The 20,977-nt window shown below is 43.4% G+C and overlaps 2 protein-coding genes across 2 annotated transcripts; both read right to left on the bottom strand.

Moving 5' to 3' along the window:
- Positions 1-1,943: 1,943 nt before the first annotated feature.
- Positions 1,944-3,143, bottom strand: LOC100738133 (olfactory receptor 51I2). The gene is given in 2 exon segments (XM_084978226.1): positions 1,944-2,505; positions 2,508-3,143. Coding segments are annotated over 2 exon segments (963 nt in total). The 3' UTR covers positions 1,944-2,178.
- Positions 3,144-12,563: 9,420 nt separating this feature from the next.
- Positions 12,564-13,562, bottom strand: LOC100737488 (olfactory receptor 51I2-like). Its single transcript, XM_003482539.3, has one exon. It carries the CDS (start codon positions 13,524-13,526, stop codon positions 12,564-12,566), a length of 963 nt encoding a protein of 320 aa, XP_003482587.3. The 5' UTR covers positions 13,527-13,562.
- Between the last annotated feature and the right edge of the window lie 7,415 nt (positions 13,563-20,977).

Below are 20,977 nucleotides of genomic sequence, written 5' to 3'. Positions count from 1 at the left end.
GGTTAAATTTTCATAATTTTGATTCTAGAGGGCTAGGGACTGTAAAACACACATGCATCACCACCACCACTTTCCTAAGTTTCTCAATAAGTACTCAATGCCAGACACAGAAACAAAACTCTGTCTTGTCATTTACTTCATGAATACTTAATGGATCGCTCAGAAGGGCCTGGCGTTAAGAACCAGGAGGAGAAGGAGACGCTAGGTCTTGTAGAAGATTTGGCTGGAGTTAAGGTAAGTTCAAAGGCCTTCCTCATATGTCCTTTCCATGGGCATCCATTTACTGCCCCCGTTTCCTTTGTTGGGATATTCTTGTCTCTTGTCCTACTGTCTCAGCTCCTTGGACCCTTTGCTGGGTCCTAAAGATGATGGAATAGTATGAAATCTCACTAAGTCACTTGCTAACTTTTTCTTTAAGATATTACCTAGAAATGTTTCATAAACACGCCTTGTATTCTCCACTGTGACTACAAACACCCCAGTCCAGATGCTCCCCGCTTGCCTGGACGATTGTCAAAATCTCCACACGGGTCTCTTTTCTTGAACATCTTTTGCTCCAGTCCTGAATCCCACACAGCTTGTAGGAGTTTCTCAAAACACAACTCTGATTAACATCCCTGCCTAAAAGCCACCAAAAATCTTTTATTACTTCCTATAAAAAGTTTAAACATTTCAGAATGACAGTAGGCACCTCCTTTTCCCTTTTATACCTGTCCCCATCTTACTTTTCCAATGTAAGATCTCTAATTTTTCCACATACCACATTACTCAGCTACTTTACCTGGTGTCTTATGGATTTTATATACTTTTAAAGCCTGTGGTTTGCTCTGTGTGCTTTGTCTGAATTTTTTTTTTTGTTTTGCCATTTTTCTTTAGTAACTTTATAAATGAAGTTCTTTATGCTTTATCAGGATAAAAGAAGTATTCTCTCTCCCCTCTCTTTTTTTATGGCCACACCCATGGCATGTGGAAGTTCCCGGGTTGGGACTCAAACCCAGTGACCTGAAGCACTGCAGTTGGGATTCTTACCCCACCCTGCCACAGTGGGAACTCCATGAAGTCTCCTCTTTTCAGTGTTCCCAGATTTCTTGGCACATATTTTAGAACTGGACCATTTCCAGTTCAGAGAAGTTTGGACGAGACCTCTGAGTTGTATCTAAAAGGTTAAAGGGAGGTATCTTACATCACTCAATTAAGTTGAGATAAGATTCTCTTGGAGGCAGTGAACATACATGTGGAAGGTCATTCCTTTCCATTACGTCTGACCTTGAGATGGGAAGATCTATATTTGGGCAAGGGTTTTGTTGTACTTTCAATCGTCTTCCCCTGGCACCTTGTAGCTTTTTATCTTCGATTTGATCCAAAGGGAGTGAAGCAGTTGCAGAAGCAGATGGCAATCTGCCTACTCCATTGCTAAGAAAGCCAACAAGAATGTAGGGCTTTGAACTCAAAGAAAGTTGAAGAACAAAGGTAGAGAATCTGGAAGAGATCAGAAATGGGACATAGAAGAGGATGCCTTTGTCAGGGTCAGACATTGCGTGGAATCTGCCAAGTAAGGGAGTCTCTTGGAGAAAAGGACATTCCTGAGAAGGGGTTACAGGTAGAGTCACTACTGAGGCAGGTGGCACCTTATCACTTCATCAACACATTTATTTATTCACTTGTTCAATAAAAATCTAAGGGAAAATTAAACACCTTTTTATATTCTATTTTATCCTAAATTTTTCTCTTTCTTAATTTGTACTTTACATAGAAAAATCCTACACATTTTTCAAGATGAAATAAAAAGGATTATCTCTTTTGTAGAGGTTTGTCCAGTCTTCCCAGAAAAGTTCTGGCAAGTATCAATTTACAGTCCCTAGTAATCTCTTGCATATAAATTTATTATGGTATGTATAAGTCTACATTATGGTTGTGTATTTATATGCCTTTATCTTGTGAGTTTCTAGAAAGAAAGGACCATGTTTAATATATTTCTCAGTCTTTAATCCTCAGCACTGCTTCCAGTTCTAGGTAAATGGTGAAAACATCCATTTGTAATGTCAATAAGCCTGATGGGTTTCCCACTGTATTAGCATAGACTAGGAATTTTCAGTGCTTGCTGAGGGGACCAGGTTCCTACAAGGCTACAGCATGTATCTTTATGGTTCCCAGATCCTCTACTATTTCATAAATACATCAGCCTTGATCTCTCCATCTCAGCACCCGGAGCATGGCCTCCCTGATGGGCTTGGATTTGACACTGTAGATGATGGGGTTGAGCACAGGGGGCACCACCAGGTGCACGTAGGCAACGAGGGCATGTACCACGTGGGGCAGGTGCCTCCCAAAACGGTGGATCATGGACATGGTGATACCTGGGATAAAGAAGGCAAAGACAGCCAGGATATGAGAGACACAGGTGTTGAGGGCCCGGATGCGCTCCCTGGGAGAGGCCAGCCCCATGACCGTGTGCAGGATGAGCGTGTAGGACAAGACAATGAGCAGGGAGTTGAGGCCCCCCCAAAGGACAGTACCACACAGAGCCCATAGCGTATATTGATGGTGATGTCAGCACAGGCTCTTCTCATCACATCAGGATGGTAACAGAATGAGTGGGACAGGAAGATGTTGCCACGGCAGAAGTTTAGACGCTTAATCAAAAATGGCACAGGGAAGAGGCATAAGGTAGCATGGGCGACAATGGCCAGCCCAATTCCGATGATGACATTGTTTGTGAGGATAGCTGCATAGCGCAGGGGGTTGGAGATGGCCACAACGCGGTCAAACGACATGGCCAGGAGCACCGAGGACTCCACCACAGAGAAGGAGTGGAGGAAGAACATCTGCACCAGGCAGGCATTGAAGCCGATGAGCCGGTGGTCGAACCAGAGCACAGCCAGGGTGGTGGGCATGGTGGACAAGGTGAGGCCCACATTGGTGAGGGCCAGCATGGACAGGAAGTAGTACATGGGCTGGTGCAGGCTGGGGGTCCTCCTGACGGCCAAGAGGATCAGGCCGTTTCCAGTGAGGGCCACGGTGTACATGGAGGAGAAGGGGATGGAGATCCAGCCATGGACGGCCTCCATCCCTGGGATGCCCATCAACAGGAAAGCAGGTGGCTGGAAGAAGGAGGTATTGGCTAAGGACTGGGAAGAGAGCATCCCTGGAAGGAAGAAAGATGTCAGCTCTTCAATCTGGGCAGACACTGAGAAGATCCAGCGTAACAGGAGAGGAACCCTAGTACTGAATCCCAATATTAAAAATCAAGTTCCAGGAGTTCCCGTCGTGGCGCAGTGGTTAACGAATCCGACTAGGAACCATGAGGTTGCGGGTTCGGTCCCTGCCCTTGCTCAGTGGGTTAACGATCTGGCGTTGCCGTGAGCTGTGGTGTAGGTTGCAGATGCGGCTCGGATCCTGCGTTGCTGTGGCTCTGGCATAGTCCAGTGGCTACAGCTCCGATTCGACCCCTAGCCTGGGAACCTCCATATGCCATGGGAGAGGCCCAAGAAATGGCAAAAAGACAAAAAAAAAAAATCAATTCCATAACTGGTTGTACTATTTATCGATATGTTAAACACATAATGACGATAACAATTTAAATCTTTTCTGACTCCCTATTATGTTATATTCTGTGTACTATGCTAGTGCATTTGCCTGGATTTTCTCATTTCGTGATAAAAACCATAAATTTCTTTTTTAAGCTGCTGTCTCTCACCCACGAGATTGGGCCCTAAGAGTTACGTCACCGCTACATAATCTCATCTATCCTGCAAAAGTTCATCATCCTATAGCATTGAGCCTTGGCAGGAGCTGACAGGACGAAGTTCCCCTGCAAGAAGTAGTGACTGGCGCTCAGAGAAACGAGCTGTCATCCACTTGTTCCCTCAGTCGAGGGTGTGTGACGTCCCTGTGCCCGGGGACAAAAGGAGAATGCCTGTCAGGAAAGAGGTAAGAGTCATTGCATCAGATGTGCCGAGAGAGGCAAGGATGAGCGTCCATGCAGTCCCATAGAGAGAAGGTCTGAAAGAGTGAGAAGCTGCTCCCCCCGCCCCATGGAACTCTCTTCCCATCTCCTGAACCCAGTCTTTCAAAGGCCACACACGTTTCTTGCTCTTGGCTTTTGTACGATACACTTTTGAGTATAAACACATTGCTTGATGTGCACTTAAGCAGTTTAGACTGAGTTTTCCCATTTCAGATCCACTGAGACTTTGGGCAAGGCCCTCTCTCCCCTAAATGAGGAAACTTGCTCAACTCTAGTGGCTGACCCCGGAATGAACGGCTCACGTGTTGGAGCCCTGGACACTGGATCCGGGTCTGTCTGATTCCAAATCCGATCCTCTTTGCTGTGACCTCTCCTTTCAATGAGACAAAGGACATGAAAAATTGTCTTACGTGCAAAGCCCCACAGAGAGGATTTTTGCTATTATTGTCTACTATGTTGCATTTCTCTAAATCCTTCACTCTATAGTATTCCCTTAATGGTTACAGTTATTCCGTGATGCAGATCCTGAAGGCATGACTATTCCCAGTGGAGGGTGGATGTAAGTGGGGTTCAAGGGGGGACTGGTTTATGTCACTCCACTGCTTAAAACCCTTCGGCCATTCCCCAGTGTGCACTGAGAGAAAGCCTGCATGAGATGATAACACGCCACCCTTATCACGTAAAAGGCTACTCTTGCTCAGTATTCTTTTTCTTCTTTTCCTGATTTTTAGGGCCACACTCACAGTATGTGGAAGTTCCCAGGCTAGGGGTTGAATCAGAGCCACAGCTGCCAGTCTACACTGCAACCGCAGCAACATGGGATCTGAGCCACATCTGCGACCTACACCTACACCACAGCTCCCGGCAATGCAGGATCCCTGACCCACTGAGTGAGGCGAGGGATCAAACCTGCAGCCTCACGGATGCTCCCCCGGTTCGTTTCTGTTGCGCCATAACAGGAACTCCTTGCTCAGTATTCTTGAACCACACTGACATTATTTCAGTTTATTAAAAAAGCCAAGTTGCTTCTTCACTTTGGGGCTTTCATGTTCATCCCAAATCCCTCTCTTTGCTCTTCACATGGCTGGCTCCTCATTCTTTAGATCTTAAATATCAATTTCTCAGAGACCATTTAGGATGTAGGCGCCTGGAGCCACATACCCCACCTGCTCTCCCTCCACCACACCTGCTTAGTTTCCTTTATACCACTCAACATGCTTTAAAATTTTATGATTGCTCCTTTCCTTGAAATCTTTTGTTCTCTCTCACTGGACTATAAGATCCATGAATCCAGCAGCCATATGGGTTTATTTGCTGACACACACAATTTGCTCTTGCATTGTGCAGTACCTGGAGCAGAATAGATTTCTAGCCAATATTTGCTTGTTTGAATAAATAAATGACAGAATTAATCACTAAGTCTGTAAACTCATGAAAGGAAAGGAAGTAAAATAAATTTTCTGCCCCCCCCCATCCTCCAGATACTAGGATCAGTGGTTGATTTTAAAGAGGAGGGGGGCTGAGATCTTACACCAGGCAATAATGCATTATAGCATTGGAAACATGTTTGATTTATGGGTGACGGAGCATAGAAGAAATTTCCAATGAAATGTTTGGTTACACTTCTGAAACATGAATTCATAACAGGTCAACGATGAATCTCAAATATTTAGGTCTAGCCATACACTGCTTTGAGGAGAGCGATGGGAGGTTCTCTCATACATATGTGTACTTACAGCCTTACTATTGGAGGATCTGCATAGAATTAAAGCTAATGGATGTCTTTTCATCCACCTGCTGCCTTGCACCTGTGCTCTCCTTCTCACTGTTCAGTCTCTAATTCAGTTGCTCCTAATCTCATCATTTAGTTTCTCAGGGCCGCCACTTGGCTGGTATCATGTCTTTCAACATACACCACCACTTCTCTCGCCTTGCAGGTTTCTCAAACTGCTTCAATCAACTCAGTTTTCCTAAGGCACCACACTGAAATTGCTGTATCCTTGCCCCACGGCATTTCAATCATTTTCTAGGCCAGTGGATCCGTGCGTCCAGCTGAAGCTCTGTACTATCGCTTGAGTGTACCTCCCTTCAAAGCTCTAGAATCTCTGGGACGACTGCAAGGGCAGGGACCCTCAGTTCTCTCTCCAGGCTTTGTAATTGCTGGAGTAACACTAACACACAACATGAACCAGATATGAGGCATTTCAACTTATTTTGGTGTAGAGGATGAGAGAGGAGGTTTCTGGGTCCAGTTGTGCCACTACATTGTTGTATTATGAGGGTTAAATAAGGCACATATTAGAAATTAGTCAAGTTTTGATAAACTTGATAAAACTCCCTCAGCTCTGAAACAACATTGAGAGAGAGATGTAGCTTTCTCCACGGACATCAATGAAGGCACTGAGGCTTGGATAAATCATGTTTCTAGCAAGGAGACAGTATGGAATGCTCTAATCTTTGTTGTTTGGTATAAAATACCTTCTTCTCCCAAATAAGCTGCACTGGTGTTACGCATTGTACCTGCAAAAATTCCTCAGTTTCTTCTTATGGTTCTCAATTTCCTCCTCTGCAAAAATCAGAGACCTGGACAAGATTAGCCTCTCTTTCTAATGCTGGCATTCTACGATTACAAGACCCAGTGTTCCTGAAATAGAGTTATTTTTCACTTTCCCACCTCCTCACTTTATTCTGTTCCCTCACCCCCAAATCTCCTTCCCCTAAGGTTTTCTTGTTATTAACCTTTTATTTTCTCTGCAGAACCTTCCCTAAGTCCAAATATATTTTCCTTCTGTCTGTCCATTCATGTCTCTTAGAAACCCCATTCAATCATTCAATCATTTATATAGTAATTTCTACTTTCTCTCTCCTCTCAACCAGCTTGAGCAAGAACAGCAATTCTAATGTATATTGATAAAGCTCCTCTCAGCACATGTACAGTATATCTTAGGAATTCAGTGGTTTTGATAAACGGTTGAGTGAACAAAAACTCTAGAGAAATCTGTGGACTATGCCTTTACGTTGTCAAGCACAAATATTTATATTTTTCTAGAATGGAAGCTCAGTAGAGAATTGGATACTCTTTTTTTTTTTTTTTTTTTTTTTTTTTACTATTTCTTGGGCCGCTCCCGCGGCATATGGAGGTTCCCAGGCTAGAGGTTGAACTGGAGCTGCAGGCACCGGCCTACACCAGAGCCGCAGCAACGCGGGATCTGAGCCGCGTCTGCAACCTACACCACAGCTCACGGCAACGCCGGATCGTTAACCCACTGAGCAAGGGCAGGGACCAAACCCGCAACCTCATGGCTCCTAGTCGGATTCGTTAACCACTGCGCCACGACGGGAACTCCAAATTGGATACACTTAACCATTACCACACTGGATCACCAAGACCGGCACCATTCTGGGAATTCTGAGCCCTCCTCTGATCTAATCCAAAAGCCACAGTAAGAGATTCTGCTTGATCCCCGCCTTCCACAGAATATGAAGCTACCACTGGGGGTACTCAATGCTCCCATCTCCGTATTTCTCTGCCACCTCTGCCTTCTGTCATTTATTTTGCTTTGACTCCTATTTTGGACGAGGACACGCGGGGGTGACAGAGGTGCCCTCCAGGACTCTGGCCGTAGAGAAGGGTCTGAGTCTGAGCCGTGGCTACTCACCCCAGCAGCTTTCCCTGGCTGTATTGTACCAAACCAAACAGGATTTCCCTGGCTGTTTTGTTGTACCACATCCTTTAGAGGCCTAGGAAGACTCTGCGGCCAAGATATGACCCTTTTATGCTGCTGGGGGGAAGGCAGCCCATCTCCAGGGACACTGGGCTTTGGGTCACAGAGAAACTGCTCCCTGCTGAGCGTCACCCCTGGGGTGGGAACATGTAATGAGAGATGTGAGCCGTCAGAGCTCTCTGGAACATAGAGACTCTTTGGTTATCCATCCTAACCCTTTCTAAGACATGATCTCAGCATGTTTTCATGCTTTGGTGGCCTGTCAAACTGTTCACTTCATCTTTAAAAAGAGTACTTTTCTATTTGCTGGGAAGAGGCAGAGTTAGCCAACACAGGGGTGAGACTACTCGGAACTAGTGACTAGATCAGTATCTATGTTTGGACATAGACACTGAGATCACGGACCGAGGGTTGGGAGACCAGGACGCGGTAAGTCCTCTGAATGCCCTGGTGAGACATACACACACATCACAGAGTGGGAGACAAAGTCCTCAAACATTTAAACAAATTTTTATTATAGTTGATTTACAAGGTTCTGCCAATTTCTGCTGTAAGCAAAGTGACCCAGTTTATATATATATATATATATTTTTTCTTTTTCTCTGGCATTACTCCTAAGATTCTGATATCTCCACTAGAGTCTTTGTTCCGAAAAACAGGTGCTGGGGTGTTCCTGGAACTAATAGGGATTAAACACCTGCTCATGGGACATCAAGTGAAGGGACTAGGTAACTAAAATTGCCTATTTTACATGGCTATTGTCAGGCCCACCCATGTCATAGGGAGGGTATAGACAGTAACTATCGATTATACTGGTACAGGTTTCGCAGGCACAAGTGGGTTACATGAACAGGTGACCTGGACCTCCTGTGACTTCTCTCTGTTACGTCAATGCCTCTTGCTCAGCTTGCATGTATGGTCTCTGGGAATCTCCCTCCCTCTAGCTGATGGAGGAGCAATAACCTGGGCCTGATCCATGGTTGGGCGGCTCTATGTGTTGGCTGAAGTAAAACAGGTAATGCTGCCTCACTTCAGCTTTATTCAGAGGCAGTCTCAAGGAAGCGAGGAGGCCTAGAAGAAGAAATACTGGAAGACTGAAAACCAAAGAGTCTGGGGGAGACATGTGAAAGGCTATATGGGGAGGTAATAAAATGTGAACATCAAGATGTCTCGAATTACTGCTCAGCAGAGAGTCTCAGTTTGAAAGGAAACACTGAGCAACCAGGTAAACTTGGTGACAGGATGACACAGCTAGTGCTCAGCAAGCTTCTCTTCTCACTCTTCCCAGGGCCTGCACAAGGAGCCCCCAGCTGAGTGGCCAGAGTGGCAGGGATGGGGTAAGCGAATGCCCCCTGGAATGGACACCCTTTCACCAGGGCATATCTGGTTCCTGCTGCTGAGAATGTCTGACTTGCCAATATTAGAGACCACACAAATAAGCTTGCTTATAAAGGAAACTTTGTAAGTTTGGCCTCTTCATTAAGGAAAAGGTCTGGGTTGCTTGCCTTTGTCCAGCAACCTGAAACTGATCATGAAAGGGTGGCATCTACCACGGATGATAAATGAGGGAAATTATGAATATTCATTTTATGTTGGGAGCGATCACAGAAATGACGCCTCTAGATTGCTCATCTCTAGTTTTAGTTATAAATCCTTTTTCCTTTTCTTTCTTTTTCTGAAATTACCACCATCATGAAGGATCAGTGACAGGTCTAGTTAATGTAGTGTAGACCTAGGATCAGCGTGGTGCAAGGTGAAGAGGGTGGCACACACCCTGAGTGCCCTAACCTTCAGCACCCACAGTTCTACCTCAACAGCATCCTCTTGTGTCCTGAAATGAGCCCCTACCTGGGGGATTGCTATCCATCATGCAGGGTCAGACAGGAAGCCGGCAAGAGCAGCTCCCAGCCAATGAAAAATGGGAGGATAACTAACTCACCTCCCGGGCCTACAGGTGGAATAACTCTGAAGTATATTCTCCACTATGTTTCAAAATTTCCCACTGGGTTTTCACCCCCACTTACTCACAAAGGTAACATGCTCAATCACTCACCCTTACTGGTTTTCTTATTTCCCCCTCAATATTTCCTGGAACAATCCCTCAAATGAAACACTTGCAATTAAGTCCTATCTCAAGATTTGCTTCCGGGAGAATTCAGCTTAAAGAGTCATATACACAGTCCTATCAGTTTTACAGTTTAGGGAGAAGATATTTTCCAAACTCTCTGACATTTAACTTGTCAACTTTCCTCTTCTTATGTTCACCCTAATTTCTCTGTCCAAGGGCAGCCCCCAAGACTTTGACCAAAGATCATGGGGCTGTTGTCCTTAAATTTCATCACAAAATATAAAAAGTTGGAGAGGAAATAAAGCTTTAGGAACTATATTTGATTAATCAAATGTGTTCTCATCTATTTTGAATTTCAAAAACCTTATTATTACTTTTCCTGAGTTTATTATCTTGTCTCTCTTGTGGTGGAATGAAGAAAGTATTATTATTCCTATATTTCAATTGCAGAAACTAATGCTCAAACTTGAGAATGTATCTTTCAGAAGAGCAGATGGGAAAATAATATCAAGGTCAGTGCTAGAATCTGAGTCTTCTGATAGCCCAGTCTGATATTCTTTCCATCTCTCCACAGCCTGTTTCAACTTAACAGAAGGCTCAGTTAGGGTTTTAGCAGACCTAGAATATTGAGTTTTCTCCTGGGGGTGAGTCTGCATTTTAGTCTTTGGAAAATTCACTTGGCAAATGTTCACCAGGCACAAATTCTCTGCTGAGCCTTGTACTTCTAGGGAATAAATGGAAAAAAAAAAAAAAACCTTGCTAATAGAGTGGTAATTCATTATTTATATTCTAGTGATAACCCATTATCACTAGGATATAAAGTAGGAGACGGTAAGTGCTATACAGAGGTACAAAGACCCCTTTAAAATCTCACTTTAAAGTCCCGTTTGCCCTTTAGAGTGGGGCGTGGCCCATGGAAACAGCACTATACTGGTGCTCAGGTTCGGATTCATCTCCCTTTGCCTACGCTTTTTGATGTGTTTGTGAGAGAAGGTGAGCACGACGTCTTACTCCTCAGCCATCTTGATCCTTCTCCCCTTTGCATATTTCCCCAATACATTATTTTTTTTCCTACTGTATGGCATGGTGACCCAGTTACACATGCAAATATACACTCTTTTTTCTCACATTATCATGTTCCATCATAAGTGACTAGACATAGTTCCCAGTGCTACAGCAGGATCTCACTGCTAATTCACTCCAAAAGCAATAGTCTGCATCTATTAACCCCAAGTTCCCAATCCATCCCACTCCCTCCCCCAATTTCAGCTCTATTCACAATAGCCAAGACATGGAAACAACCCGAATGTCCATCAACAGATGATTGGATAGGAAGATGTGGTAGATATACACAATGGAATACTACTCAGCCATAAAAAAGAATGAAATAATGCCATTTGCAGCAGCATGGATGGAACTAGAGACTCTTCTACTGAGTGAAATAAGTCAGAAAGAGAAAGATAAGTACCATATGATTCACTTATATCTGTAGTCTAATATATGGCACAGATGAACCTTTCCACAGAAAAGAAACTCATGGGATTGGAGAACAGACTTGTGGTTGCATACGTTTTTTGAAGTTCTACTTGCTTGATCCCTGCCTTCTACTCCCTCCTCTCCCTCTGTCACTTCAGTCTCTTCTCTAATCGCCGTGATTTTTTCTCCATGAAAGAAACCTACCAATTTCTCCACTTGCAGTATCTTTTCCTACTGTTTATCCACTACTCCACAGTCTCTCATCTGCATGATATATCTTTATTTTTCAAAGAATCTAGCCCAGACAGAGCCTCCAGAAAACACATAAACTTGACATTTTTCCTGTTTTTTTTTTTCCCTTACACACCCCTGTGCTTGTCCTATATCAATGTCATCATAGTTGCCTACCTATTTTTCCTCTATGCTCAAATATGAGGATATAAGTTTCTCAAAGGCACAAATTTAGGTCTTGCTCATTTACGAGGGCTCAGAACTCTGAGGTTAAGTATTTGGTCCTGATGAATAAATCAGTGATTAATACAATAACAAGAATAGAAAAGCTTTATTGGCATTTACCATATGTTATACATCACTTTCCACATATTGATCCTCATAACGACATTATAAGATAGACTCTACAATATTCCCACTTAACTGTAGAGAAAGCCAAAGTATGCTGAGGTGAATAATTTGTTCCTGTGCTTACCCATAATTCTGCACATACCTTTAACAATGCACTTATTACACTGCATTAACCATTTTCCTATTTGTGTATTTTTATATGTATTCAAAGGTGAGATTTTTGAAGGGAAGATCATTTATAAATCATTTCTGTGTTACTGTAGCTAGCATAGCACCTGAAAGAAGTTAGCAGTGAAAAAATATATGTGAAATAAATGAGAGAATAAATAAGTGAAAGTTTCTCATGATTATTTTTCTTTTTTTCTATTTTTTTTTTTTTTTGGCTTTTTAGGGCCATACTTGCGGCACATGAAAGCTCCCAGGCTAGGGGACGAATCAGATCTGCAGCTGCCAGCCTACACCACAGCCACAGCAATGCCAGATCCAAGTCTCTATGTCTGCAACCTATACCACAGCTCTTGGCAATGCCATATCCTTAACCCACCAAGGATTGAACCCATGTCCTCATGGATGCTAGTTGGTTCATTACTCCTGAGCCACGATGGGAACTCTTCTCATGATTATTTTTTGCCACTCTTCCCAGATGCCCAAAACAAAGTATGGGTGGGACTTAATCTATCCAGGAGTTGAATTTCTGGTTTACCAACTTCTTTTCAGGGCCCTGTTCCTGCAGCATCCTGCATCATCAGCTCTGGCCTCCCCCCCTGAGGACCCTGAGCATGGCCTCCCTGATGGGCTTGGATTTGACACTGTAGATGATGGGGTTGAGCACAGGGGGCACCACCAGGTACACATAGGCAACGAGGGCATGTACCATGTGGGGCAGGTGCCTACCAAAACGGTGGATCATGGACATGGTGATACCTGGGATAAAGAAGGCAAAGACAGCCAGGATATGAGAGACACAGGTGTTGAGGGCCCGGATGCGCTCCCTGGGAGAGGCCAGCCCCATGACCGTGTGCAGGATGAGCGTGTAGGACAAGACAATGAGCAGGGAGTCGATGCCTCCAGTGGACAGTACCACATAAAGCCCATAGAGGATGTTTATAGTGATGTCAGCGCAGGCTCTTCTCATCACATCAGGATGGAAACAGAATGAGTGGGACAAGAGGGTCTTGTTAGGGCAGAAGTTCAGTCGTTTCAGCAGGAACGGCACAGGGAAGAGAGACAGGGTAGCACGGGCGACAATGGCCAGCCCAATCCTGATGATGACATTGTTTGTGAGGACAGCTGCATAGCGCAGGGGGTTGGAGATGGCCACAAAGCGGTCAAACGACATGGCCAGGAGCACCGAGGACTCCACCACGGAGAAGGAGTGGAGGAAGAACATCTGCACCAGGCAGGCATTGAAGCCGATGAGCCGGTGGTCGAACCAGAGCACAGCCAGGGTGGTGGGCATGGTGGACAAGGTGAGGCCCACATCGGTGAGGGCCAGCATGGACAGGAAGTAGTACATGGGCTGGTGCAGGCTGGGGGTCCTCCTGACGGCCAAGAGGATCAGGCCGTTTCCAGTGAGGGCCACGGTGTACATGGAGGAGAAGGGGATGGAGATCCAGCCATGGACGGCCTCCATCCCTGGGATGCCCATCAACAGGAAAGCAGGTGGCTGGAAGAAGGAGGCATTGGCTAAGGACTGGGAAGACAGCATCCTTGGAAGGCAGTTGAAGTCTCCAGAAAAATGTGACCTTTTTAATATGGACACACTGAAAGACACTGACTGGGCACCTGTCATCAAGAACATATTTATTTATGCTGTATAGGCTTTTTCATTAAGGTTTTTTTCCATTTCTCACCTTTTACTTTGTATTACTAACTGTTCTAGGAATGTACATTTATAAGATAATATGTCCTCAGAACAAGTGCAGGATGTCAGGGCTGGTTTAAATTCTCCATGATTGCCAAAATAAATAAATGACTGAAGTAGATTTAGAATTTACTGCTTCTAAATGTAAATACTATACTGCTTACACTCAAATATGTGGTGCCTTCATTAAATAAAGTGGAGTTTGTTAACACTGTTTAACACGTAAACCACTCTCCCCGTATTCGTCATCCTCATTATCCTCTTCCTCATCACGATTTTCGCCAAGTCTTTGTCCTGGTAGTTATTTTTATCTCATTGTAATGCATTTCGTGATATTTTACATGCTTTCACGTAGTTATCTCATGCCGTCTCACAGTTACCTTGCTAATAGAGAAGGGAAATGTTTTAGTTAAAGTGAAAAGGGAGAAATTCTGAAAGCCTATCACAGAAGGAGAAATTTCAGCTTTCCACTGAACCAGCTATCAGAATATGAGATCTTTTTGTGTTTGGAGGGTCTTAGTACAAATATTAGGAAATAGCCTTTCGATTAAAGCCCCAGTAATGATACATTCCTAGGTTGAAAAGTAAAATAAGAACTCAGAAGGTTTTGCTAAATTAAGGGATCCTTGATTCTCACAAGGTCACTAAGAACACAAGTATTTAGGGTCCATGTATGAGTTGCCCAGAGAATATCAGGCAAGGTCATTGGATGCCCTTGAAATCCAGGCTACACATGGCTTTTAGGGAAATCACGCCTTCACTCTGTTTGGTTGACATCCCCCACATTCACAATGCCAGCTGAACATTTGTTCAGCCCGTTCACACACTCATCTATGATCTGTCCTTGAGTATGCCTCCCTATAAATGGCTTAAGCACTGTCACCTGTCCTAGCTGGGAGGGCCACACCTGCAGGGGCCATGGACCCCAAGGTCTTCTTCTCAAAGTTTGAATGTCCACAGACACCTACTGAAGGCATGAACTGAAGACATAAATTTAAGCTCCTTTAGTGTTCAGTGGGATCTGTCCTGGTGCTGTCACTAATTTTAGTGTCTGATGCTGGGCCAATAAATTTACTAATTCATCAATTGTTGAAACTCTCTAGAGTTTCAGATATTAGACGCCTCACTTTCTTGTTTGTAAATAATAAAGCTCAGTCTCAAAAAGAACGACGTAAGGTATTACTGCATCTTTTTTAAACAAATAATTAGAACAGCAATAATAGGGATGATGTTAAAGAATAAAGCTGGAGGGAGGGGCTTAGAGAGTTCCTCTACGCCATGACGGGAATGAGTCCAAATTCAAGTCCAGGTCAACTGGGCTTACACACTTCCAGCATCTTACACTGCTTATGTTGACTGCGGGCTGTACTACCTACTGAAGATTTGTCAAGTACAGGGCTGGACAGCTCTGATTGTTAAGAAGAGCTTCTTCTTCTTTTTTTTTTTTTTTTTGTCTTTTGTCTTTTTTTGTTGTTGTTGTTGTTATTGTTGCTATTTCTTGGGCTGCTCCCGCGGCATATGGAGGTTCCCAGGCTAGGGGTTGAATCGGAGCTGTAGCCACCGGCCTACGCCAGAGCCACAGCAACGCGGGATCCGAGCCGTGTCTGCAACCTACACCACAGCTCATGGCAACGCCGGATCGTTAACCCACTGAGCAAGAGCAGGGACCGAACCCGCAACCTCATGGTTCCTAGTCGGATTCGTTAACCACTGCGCCACGACGGGAACTCCAAGAAGAGCTTCTTCTCTTCTGATGCCCTGTGATGACAAGGGCATGTTCTACAAATGAAGCCCCTTCCTGTTTCTCCAAAATTCTTTTTACTCCTTGCTGTGACCTTTGGGGTCCTTCTTAGAAAGCCATTTGCCTTTTATTTGCTAATAATCTCTTTACTCCTGCTTTTCTTTTCACTAATCCAAGACCCATTTCTTCAGAAACCTTATTCAATCGCATTGTTCTGATTTTGATGATTTCATAAATTTGCCTTTTTTTTTTTTGGTCAGGGATAATCAATGAACGAACAAGAAAATGAATAACTGAATGGAAAGACCTTAATTTTGTTATCCAGTTCCCCTCCACCGGAACCCTAAATAGTGCCTCCTAGGTGCATATGTTTACAGCTTAAACTATATATTTTGTGTATCATAAAGACCAGTGGCTCCTTTAGAGTAACAGAGTTAATACTTATTATTATCCATTTTTATTTGGATTTACTTAGGATCAACTCAGGAAATACTCTTGGTCATTTATAGCATAAATCAAAATAGAATGTGAAGGTTCTCCATTTATTTATTTTTTAATCAAAATTTTTTTTAGTGCCACACCTGCAGCATACAGAAGTTCCCAGGCTAGGGGTCAAATTGGAGCTGCGGCTGCTGGCCTACACCACAGCTACGGCAATGCCAGATCCGAGGAGCAGCATCTGCAACCTATGCCACAGCTCATGCAAATGCTGAAGCTGGATCCTTAACCCACTGAGCGGGGCTAGGGATTGAACCTTCATCCTCATGGATATTAGTTGGGTTTGTTTCTGCGGAGCCACAATGGGAACTCTGAGGCTCTCCATTTAATTTGCAGGAATCTGAGAATTAATTTTACCTGGGATTCATGTCACAGTTCTCTTTCTTTCATCCTGCATTGATCTATTATTGAGTTATTCACAAATCCTCCATATGTTATCTCAGAATTTTCTTTTGTCCCCAGCCAATATGTAGATCCCATGCAACTCTGGGTATTGAGGTGATTTATTGCCGTTGGCTGTGGTAGAAGGATCCAAACAGTAATTTAGGCTGAATATTATAGGAAACTTAGAGCTCAAGGGGATAAAATTATAGGGTGTCATTTAAGACAAACTGCCAAAATTATGGGCAATCTCGTACAATCAAACCAATTTCTCCCTTGCATCCAGATAAGGATCTTTCAATCACTTTTGTAAATATTGCAGTGTAATGAGGAGTCTGACATTGGAAAGGAATTCTGTGTAGTGAAAGGATAGTTCTTTTTTTCTGTTCCTATTTTAGTAGCCAAATTGGATTGACATGTTTCTTGCTTCCCATGAAGTCCAGAAGTTTTACAGTAAATCACTTTAACCTGGAATCAGACCAGGTTTGGTCTTCTATTATTATCTCAAGGACACTGAAGGGCAAGTGATATTGTAAATTATAGCTCTCCCCTGAGGCATTCAATTCTTTTCATTTTAGGTCTCCAGGATCTGTTAACTTATCTGGGAAAGTCACATTGCCTAGAAACAAAAGACTGAATCCAGCATGATTTCTTTACTTTCCCTGAAAGCCAAGTGCTTTTCTTTTCTTTGTGTTTTCTACAAAAAGAAAAAAAAAATCTGGTAATTTTGTGACTTGGTGGAAGCACTGTCTGATGCTATGGTGTAATAGTTTTGCAATATACAAGTCAAGTGCTTTTCTAAAAGGCTCTTCTTAACTCAGAAAAACATGAAGGACAACCTCATAGTGAGAGTTGAGACATCAAGCAAACAATCAAATCACCCACAGGATGCTCTCCAGGATGGGGTTTTAAGATACCTTTATACTGATGCCGTAATTAGAGAAACAAAAGGGCATTAATCTGCTTGGACACTGAGTCTGGCTCACTGATAATGAATTATCTGAATGGGGAAATCTTTGCTTTGGGACTTTGGGAAGTAGCCTCCTTCATGTCCTCTCCCTTATCTGGGGGTACAACAGACCTGCCATTTATGGAAGTCTAGGCCTCCTTGGTTTGCTTCCTGCTTCTGACACCTGCTCATCCTCCAACCCACTGTCTCCTCCACATGACAGCAGCTGACAGAGAGGGAATCTGAGACTCACTCACCAGGCCCTCGTCCTTCTAAAGAGTGTGGAAAGGGTTGTATCTGGGCCCCGAGTTACTCACTCAGCTTGTTGTTGCAGCCTTCTCTACTGCTCCACATTCTTCTGCAGGAGACCTGAAAGACTCTGCAGCTCACCTATTACTAAATACCACCGGCGGGTGCCTTGGTGACTGCTGCTCCCCAGGGACATCTAGGCCAGAAGCCACAGAGGGTATTCTCTGCTTAGTTTTTCCTGGGCAATGGAAAATGTGCAGGATTTGTGTGTTTGGGTGGAAAATGATGAGGCACACGGGATAGTTCAGCAACTGAGTTATGGAGGAGGGGTCTAGAAGCATCACCCTCTCCAGGCTCATCTGCTCTACCAATCGGTAGTAAATTTTACTGGGCGTGTCAGTCTTTTCTGTACTCTGCCTTTCAGTGAGATAAGGTCTATTATCTGGGTCATACAGAACACCTTCCGGCCCCTCCAACCCTTCAGACGCCCAGGCTTGGTTATGTCTATTTCCGTCCTCTCTGTCCTCCATCCCCAGGGTTGGTTTCACAAGTTAAGCAGCCCCACTTCCTGTGTCTATTTCTCGTGTGACATTGTGAAAGCCCCTTTATGTTCCACAGCATAAACATATCAAGCTACCTGAGGAGACAGATGGGGAAGAAAGGGCCCTAAGAGAGAGAGAGGAATAGGGGTAGACGTGTCTCCTGGGAGAGCATCCCTATCTCTGGATTTGTCCTTTTAGAGATGCAGCATGTCTTCCAACCTCGAAATGGTCCTTGCTATCTTACTCCATCCCCAGGGAATCCCTTTGCTTCTAACAGAGCGAAGTATTTTGATCCGTTTGATCCACTCTGTGAGGAGCTGTATCCTCAGCTCTCATTTGCTTGGGATGTGATGTAAACTTAGCAGGTAGTTGTTCAATACATAAACGAACAAACTTCAGGGTGTTTATTTAGGACGTATGATTCATACATAGGTTTATTGAAAAATATTCCTGAAACCAGCTCTGGGCCAATTCCTTTTTCAGATAACAAAGGCATTCAATGTGAGTCAGGTTTCCGTGTTGCAAAGGATGGTTTCCACAGCAAGGGATACGTGCTCTAAGACAGGTGTTTACAATCTGCAGAGGGAGCAGAAGAGAGATCAAGGAGCAGGACACAGAGGACATGATCTTTCATTGCCTCTTGGGAGGACATGAGTTCCAGTTAAGGAGCAGCGGAGTCCTGCAGCAATAAGGCAAGCTGAGAAGTCCACTACCCAGGGCTGTGGAGCTGCAGGGCCATCCCTCTGCACCTAAATTTGGAGCTAATCTGGGGGAGGGGTATGTGAGACCCCGCCCTGTGCTACATTCTCTCACTATCTTCATTCATCCATTAAAATATTATGTATTGCATAGTAAGCTTTCATCGACATTTATAATTACAATATAATGTGTTAACTACTACAGTTAAAATAGTAGAGCACAGGGTGCTCAGTGCACAGGGTGGAAACCTCTGATTCCGCTTGGGGTGGGAGTGGGCAAAGTCCCAATTCCAGTCAATAGGAAGTATAATTGTTTTGTTTTCTCTGCATTCTAATTCTGTATTCTTATCACCAATAGGTCAGATTACCCAGGCTCAGTCTTAGGATCTCCCCAGCACTCAATAATTATCCAAGAGAATGTCTCATCTCTCTTGAATTACGAGACCCTACGCACAAGGATGTCTCTGTCTCTATCGCTTCGTCTCTGTTTCTTTTTCTCTATTTTTTTTGATATATCCCACTAACACTTTTTCTTTTTTTTTTTTTTTTTTGGTCTTCTTCCAGGGCCACACCCATGGTATATGGAGGTTCCCAGGCTAGAGGTCCAATCAGAGCTGAAGCTGCCAGCCTACGCCACAGCCACAGCAACACGGGATCCAAGCTGAGTCTGTGACCTACACCACAGCCCACAGCAACGCCGGATCCCTGACCCACTGAGCGAGGCCAGGGATCGAACCCGAAACCTCATGGTTCCTAGTCGGATTCACTAACCACTGAGCCATGACGGGAACTCCCACACTTTTTCATCTTTATAAGCTTAAAATGAATGGAAAAGTTGAAAGACTATTATAATTATTCCAGTCACCTAGATTGATAACATTTTTCTATACTGTTTCTCTCTCTCTTTCTCTCTGGCTCTGTCTCTCCCTCTCTCTCCGTACACACCATGCACACACATATTTTTATGACTGACTCATTTGAAAATAAATTGTAGACCTCACAACCTTTCTTAATAAATACTAAGCATGCACCTTCTAAAAAATAACTTTTCCTGCATAACCACAAAATCATCTTCGAACCCAAGCAAATTATGCAGCCTCATGATACTATCAACATATAATACACATTTGAATTACACTAGTGCCCTAATAATGGCTAATTAATGCCAGCATTTGGTTTCTATGTCCCTTTCATCTCTTTTAATTTAGATTAAATCCCCCGACATAGTTTTTTTTTTTTTTATAACATTACACTTTTAAAAGATTGCAGGCTAGTGTGTGTGAGTGCATGTGTGTGCTGCTTCCTATATCAGGGCTTTCCTGGTTATTTCCTCATGGTTAAATTTAACTTGAACATTTTTGGTAGGAATTTTACATGTATGATTTTGTATCCTAACTATTCATATCAGAAGGTATATAAAATCAGATTACCTCTGTGTTGGTTAAGCTAAATTCAATCCCTTGCTTATGGTACTATTTATTGCCAATCTCTTTCTTGCTAAGACACGTTCATCCTTTTCGATTCGGAAGCAGCTGTGCAACGTACTTAGAGACTGTATGAATGTTGCTCCCCACCACTCTCTATGCATTTGTTGGTTATTTTAAAGTTACATTAAAAACTGAGAAAGAGGTAATCTTCTAAATCTATCAAATGTATCATTATGTTTGCATTTATTATATGGCACTCTTCTATAAAAATGTTTTCTTTTTTTCCCTCTCTCTTCATTTTGAATATCACTAGGGACTCACTCTTTCTTAAAGAATTCCATCTGCTGTAATGGATTGCTGGCAAACTTATTTTTAATGTTCTAATTGACTCACATTTGGTCCCTAGTAGCTTCTCCAAATGCGTTTCTGTATATATTTGTTAAAACATGGTTCTATTGTTTTTATGTTCTTTATTGCTTTAAACCATTCCATATTGTCACGTTTTCCTACTTCACACCTGGATACATAAAATTAGCAATTATCCATTGCAACAAGAATCCTAGGTTGTTGGTAGTGGTGAATAGTATTGAGAAGCCAAAAAATAGATGCTAGCTTTGCTCAGTGCTACTGGGATCACTGCTTCCAGGTACTTTCAGAAGACAAAGAAGAGAAATGTAGAGATGAAATTAAAAAAAAAAAAAATCTACTTTTTTCCATTACTGGCTTAAGTTTTAGCTCTCATTCTCTCTTTTCTTGACTGTTACAACAACCTCCTAAACGCTTTCTTTGCATGCTTTTTCCCTCCATTTT

Source organism: Sus scrofa, chromosome 9 (genome assembly GCF_054392235.1).
Source record: "Sus scrofa isolate SSC_HxYL_T2T_F1_AM1 chromosome 9, Sscrofa_HxYL_maternal_Yorkshire_Landrace_v2.0, whole genome shotgun sequence".
NCBI lineage: Eukaryota > Metazoa > Chordata > Mammalia > Artiodactyla > Suidae > Sus > Sus scrofa.
The sequence above is the reverse complement of the archived record's forward strand: the minus strand, read 5'-3'. Positions and strand labels throughout refer to the sequence as shown.

Excerpts from the sequence above, each read along its gene's own strand:
- LOC100737488 (XM_003482539.3), bottom strand. The coding sequence starts at position 13,526 with ATGCTGTCTTCCCAGTCCTTAGCCAATGCCTCCTTCTTCCAGCCACCT.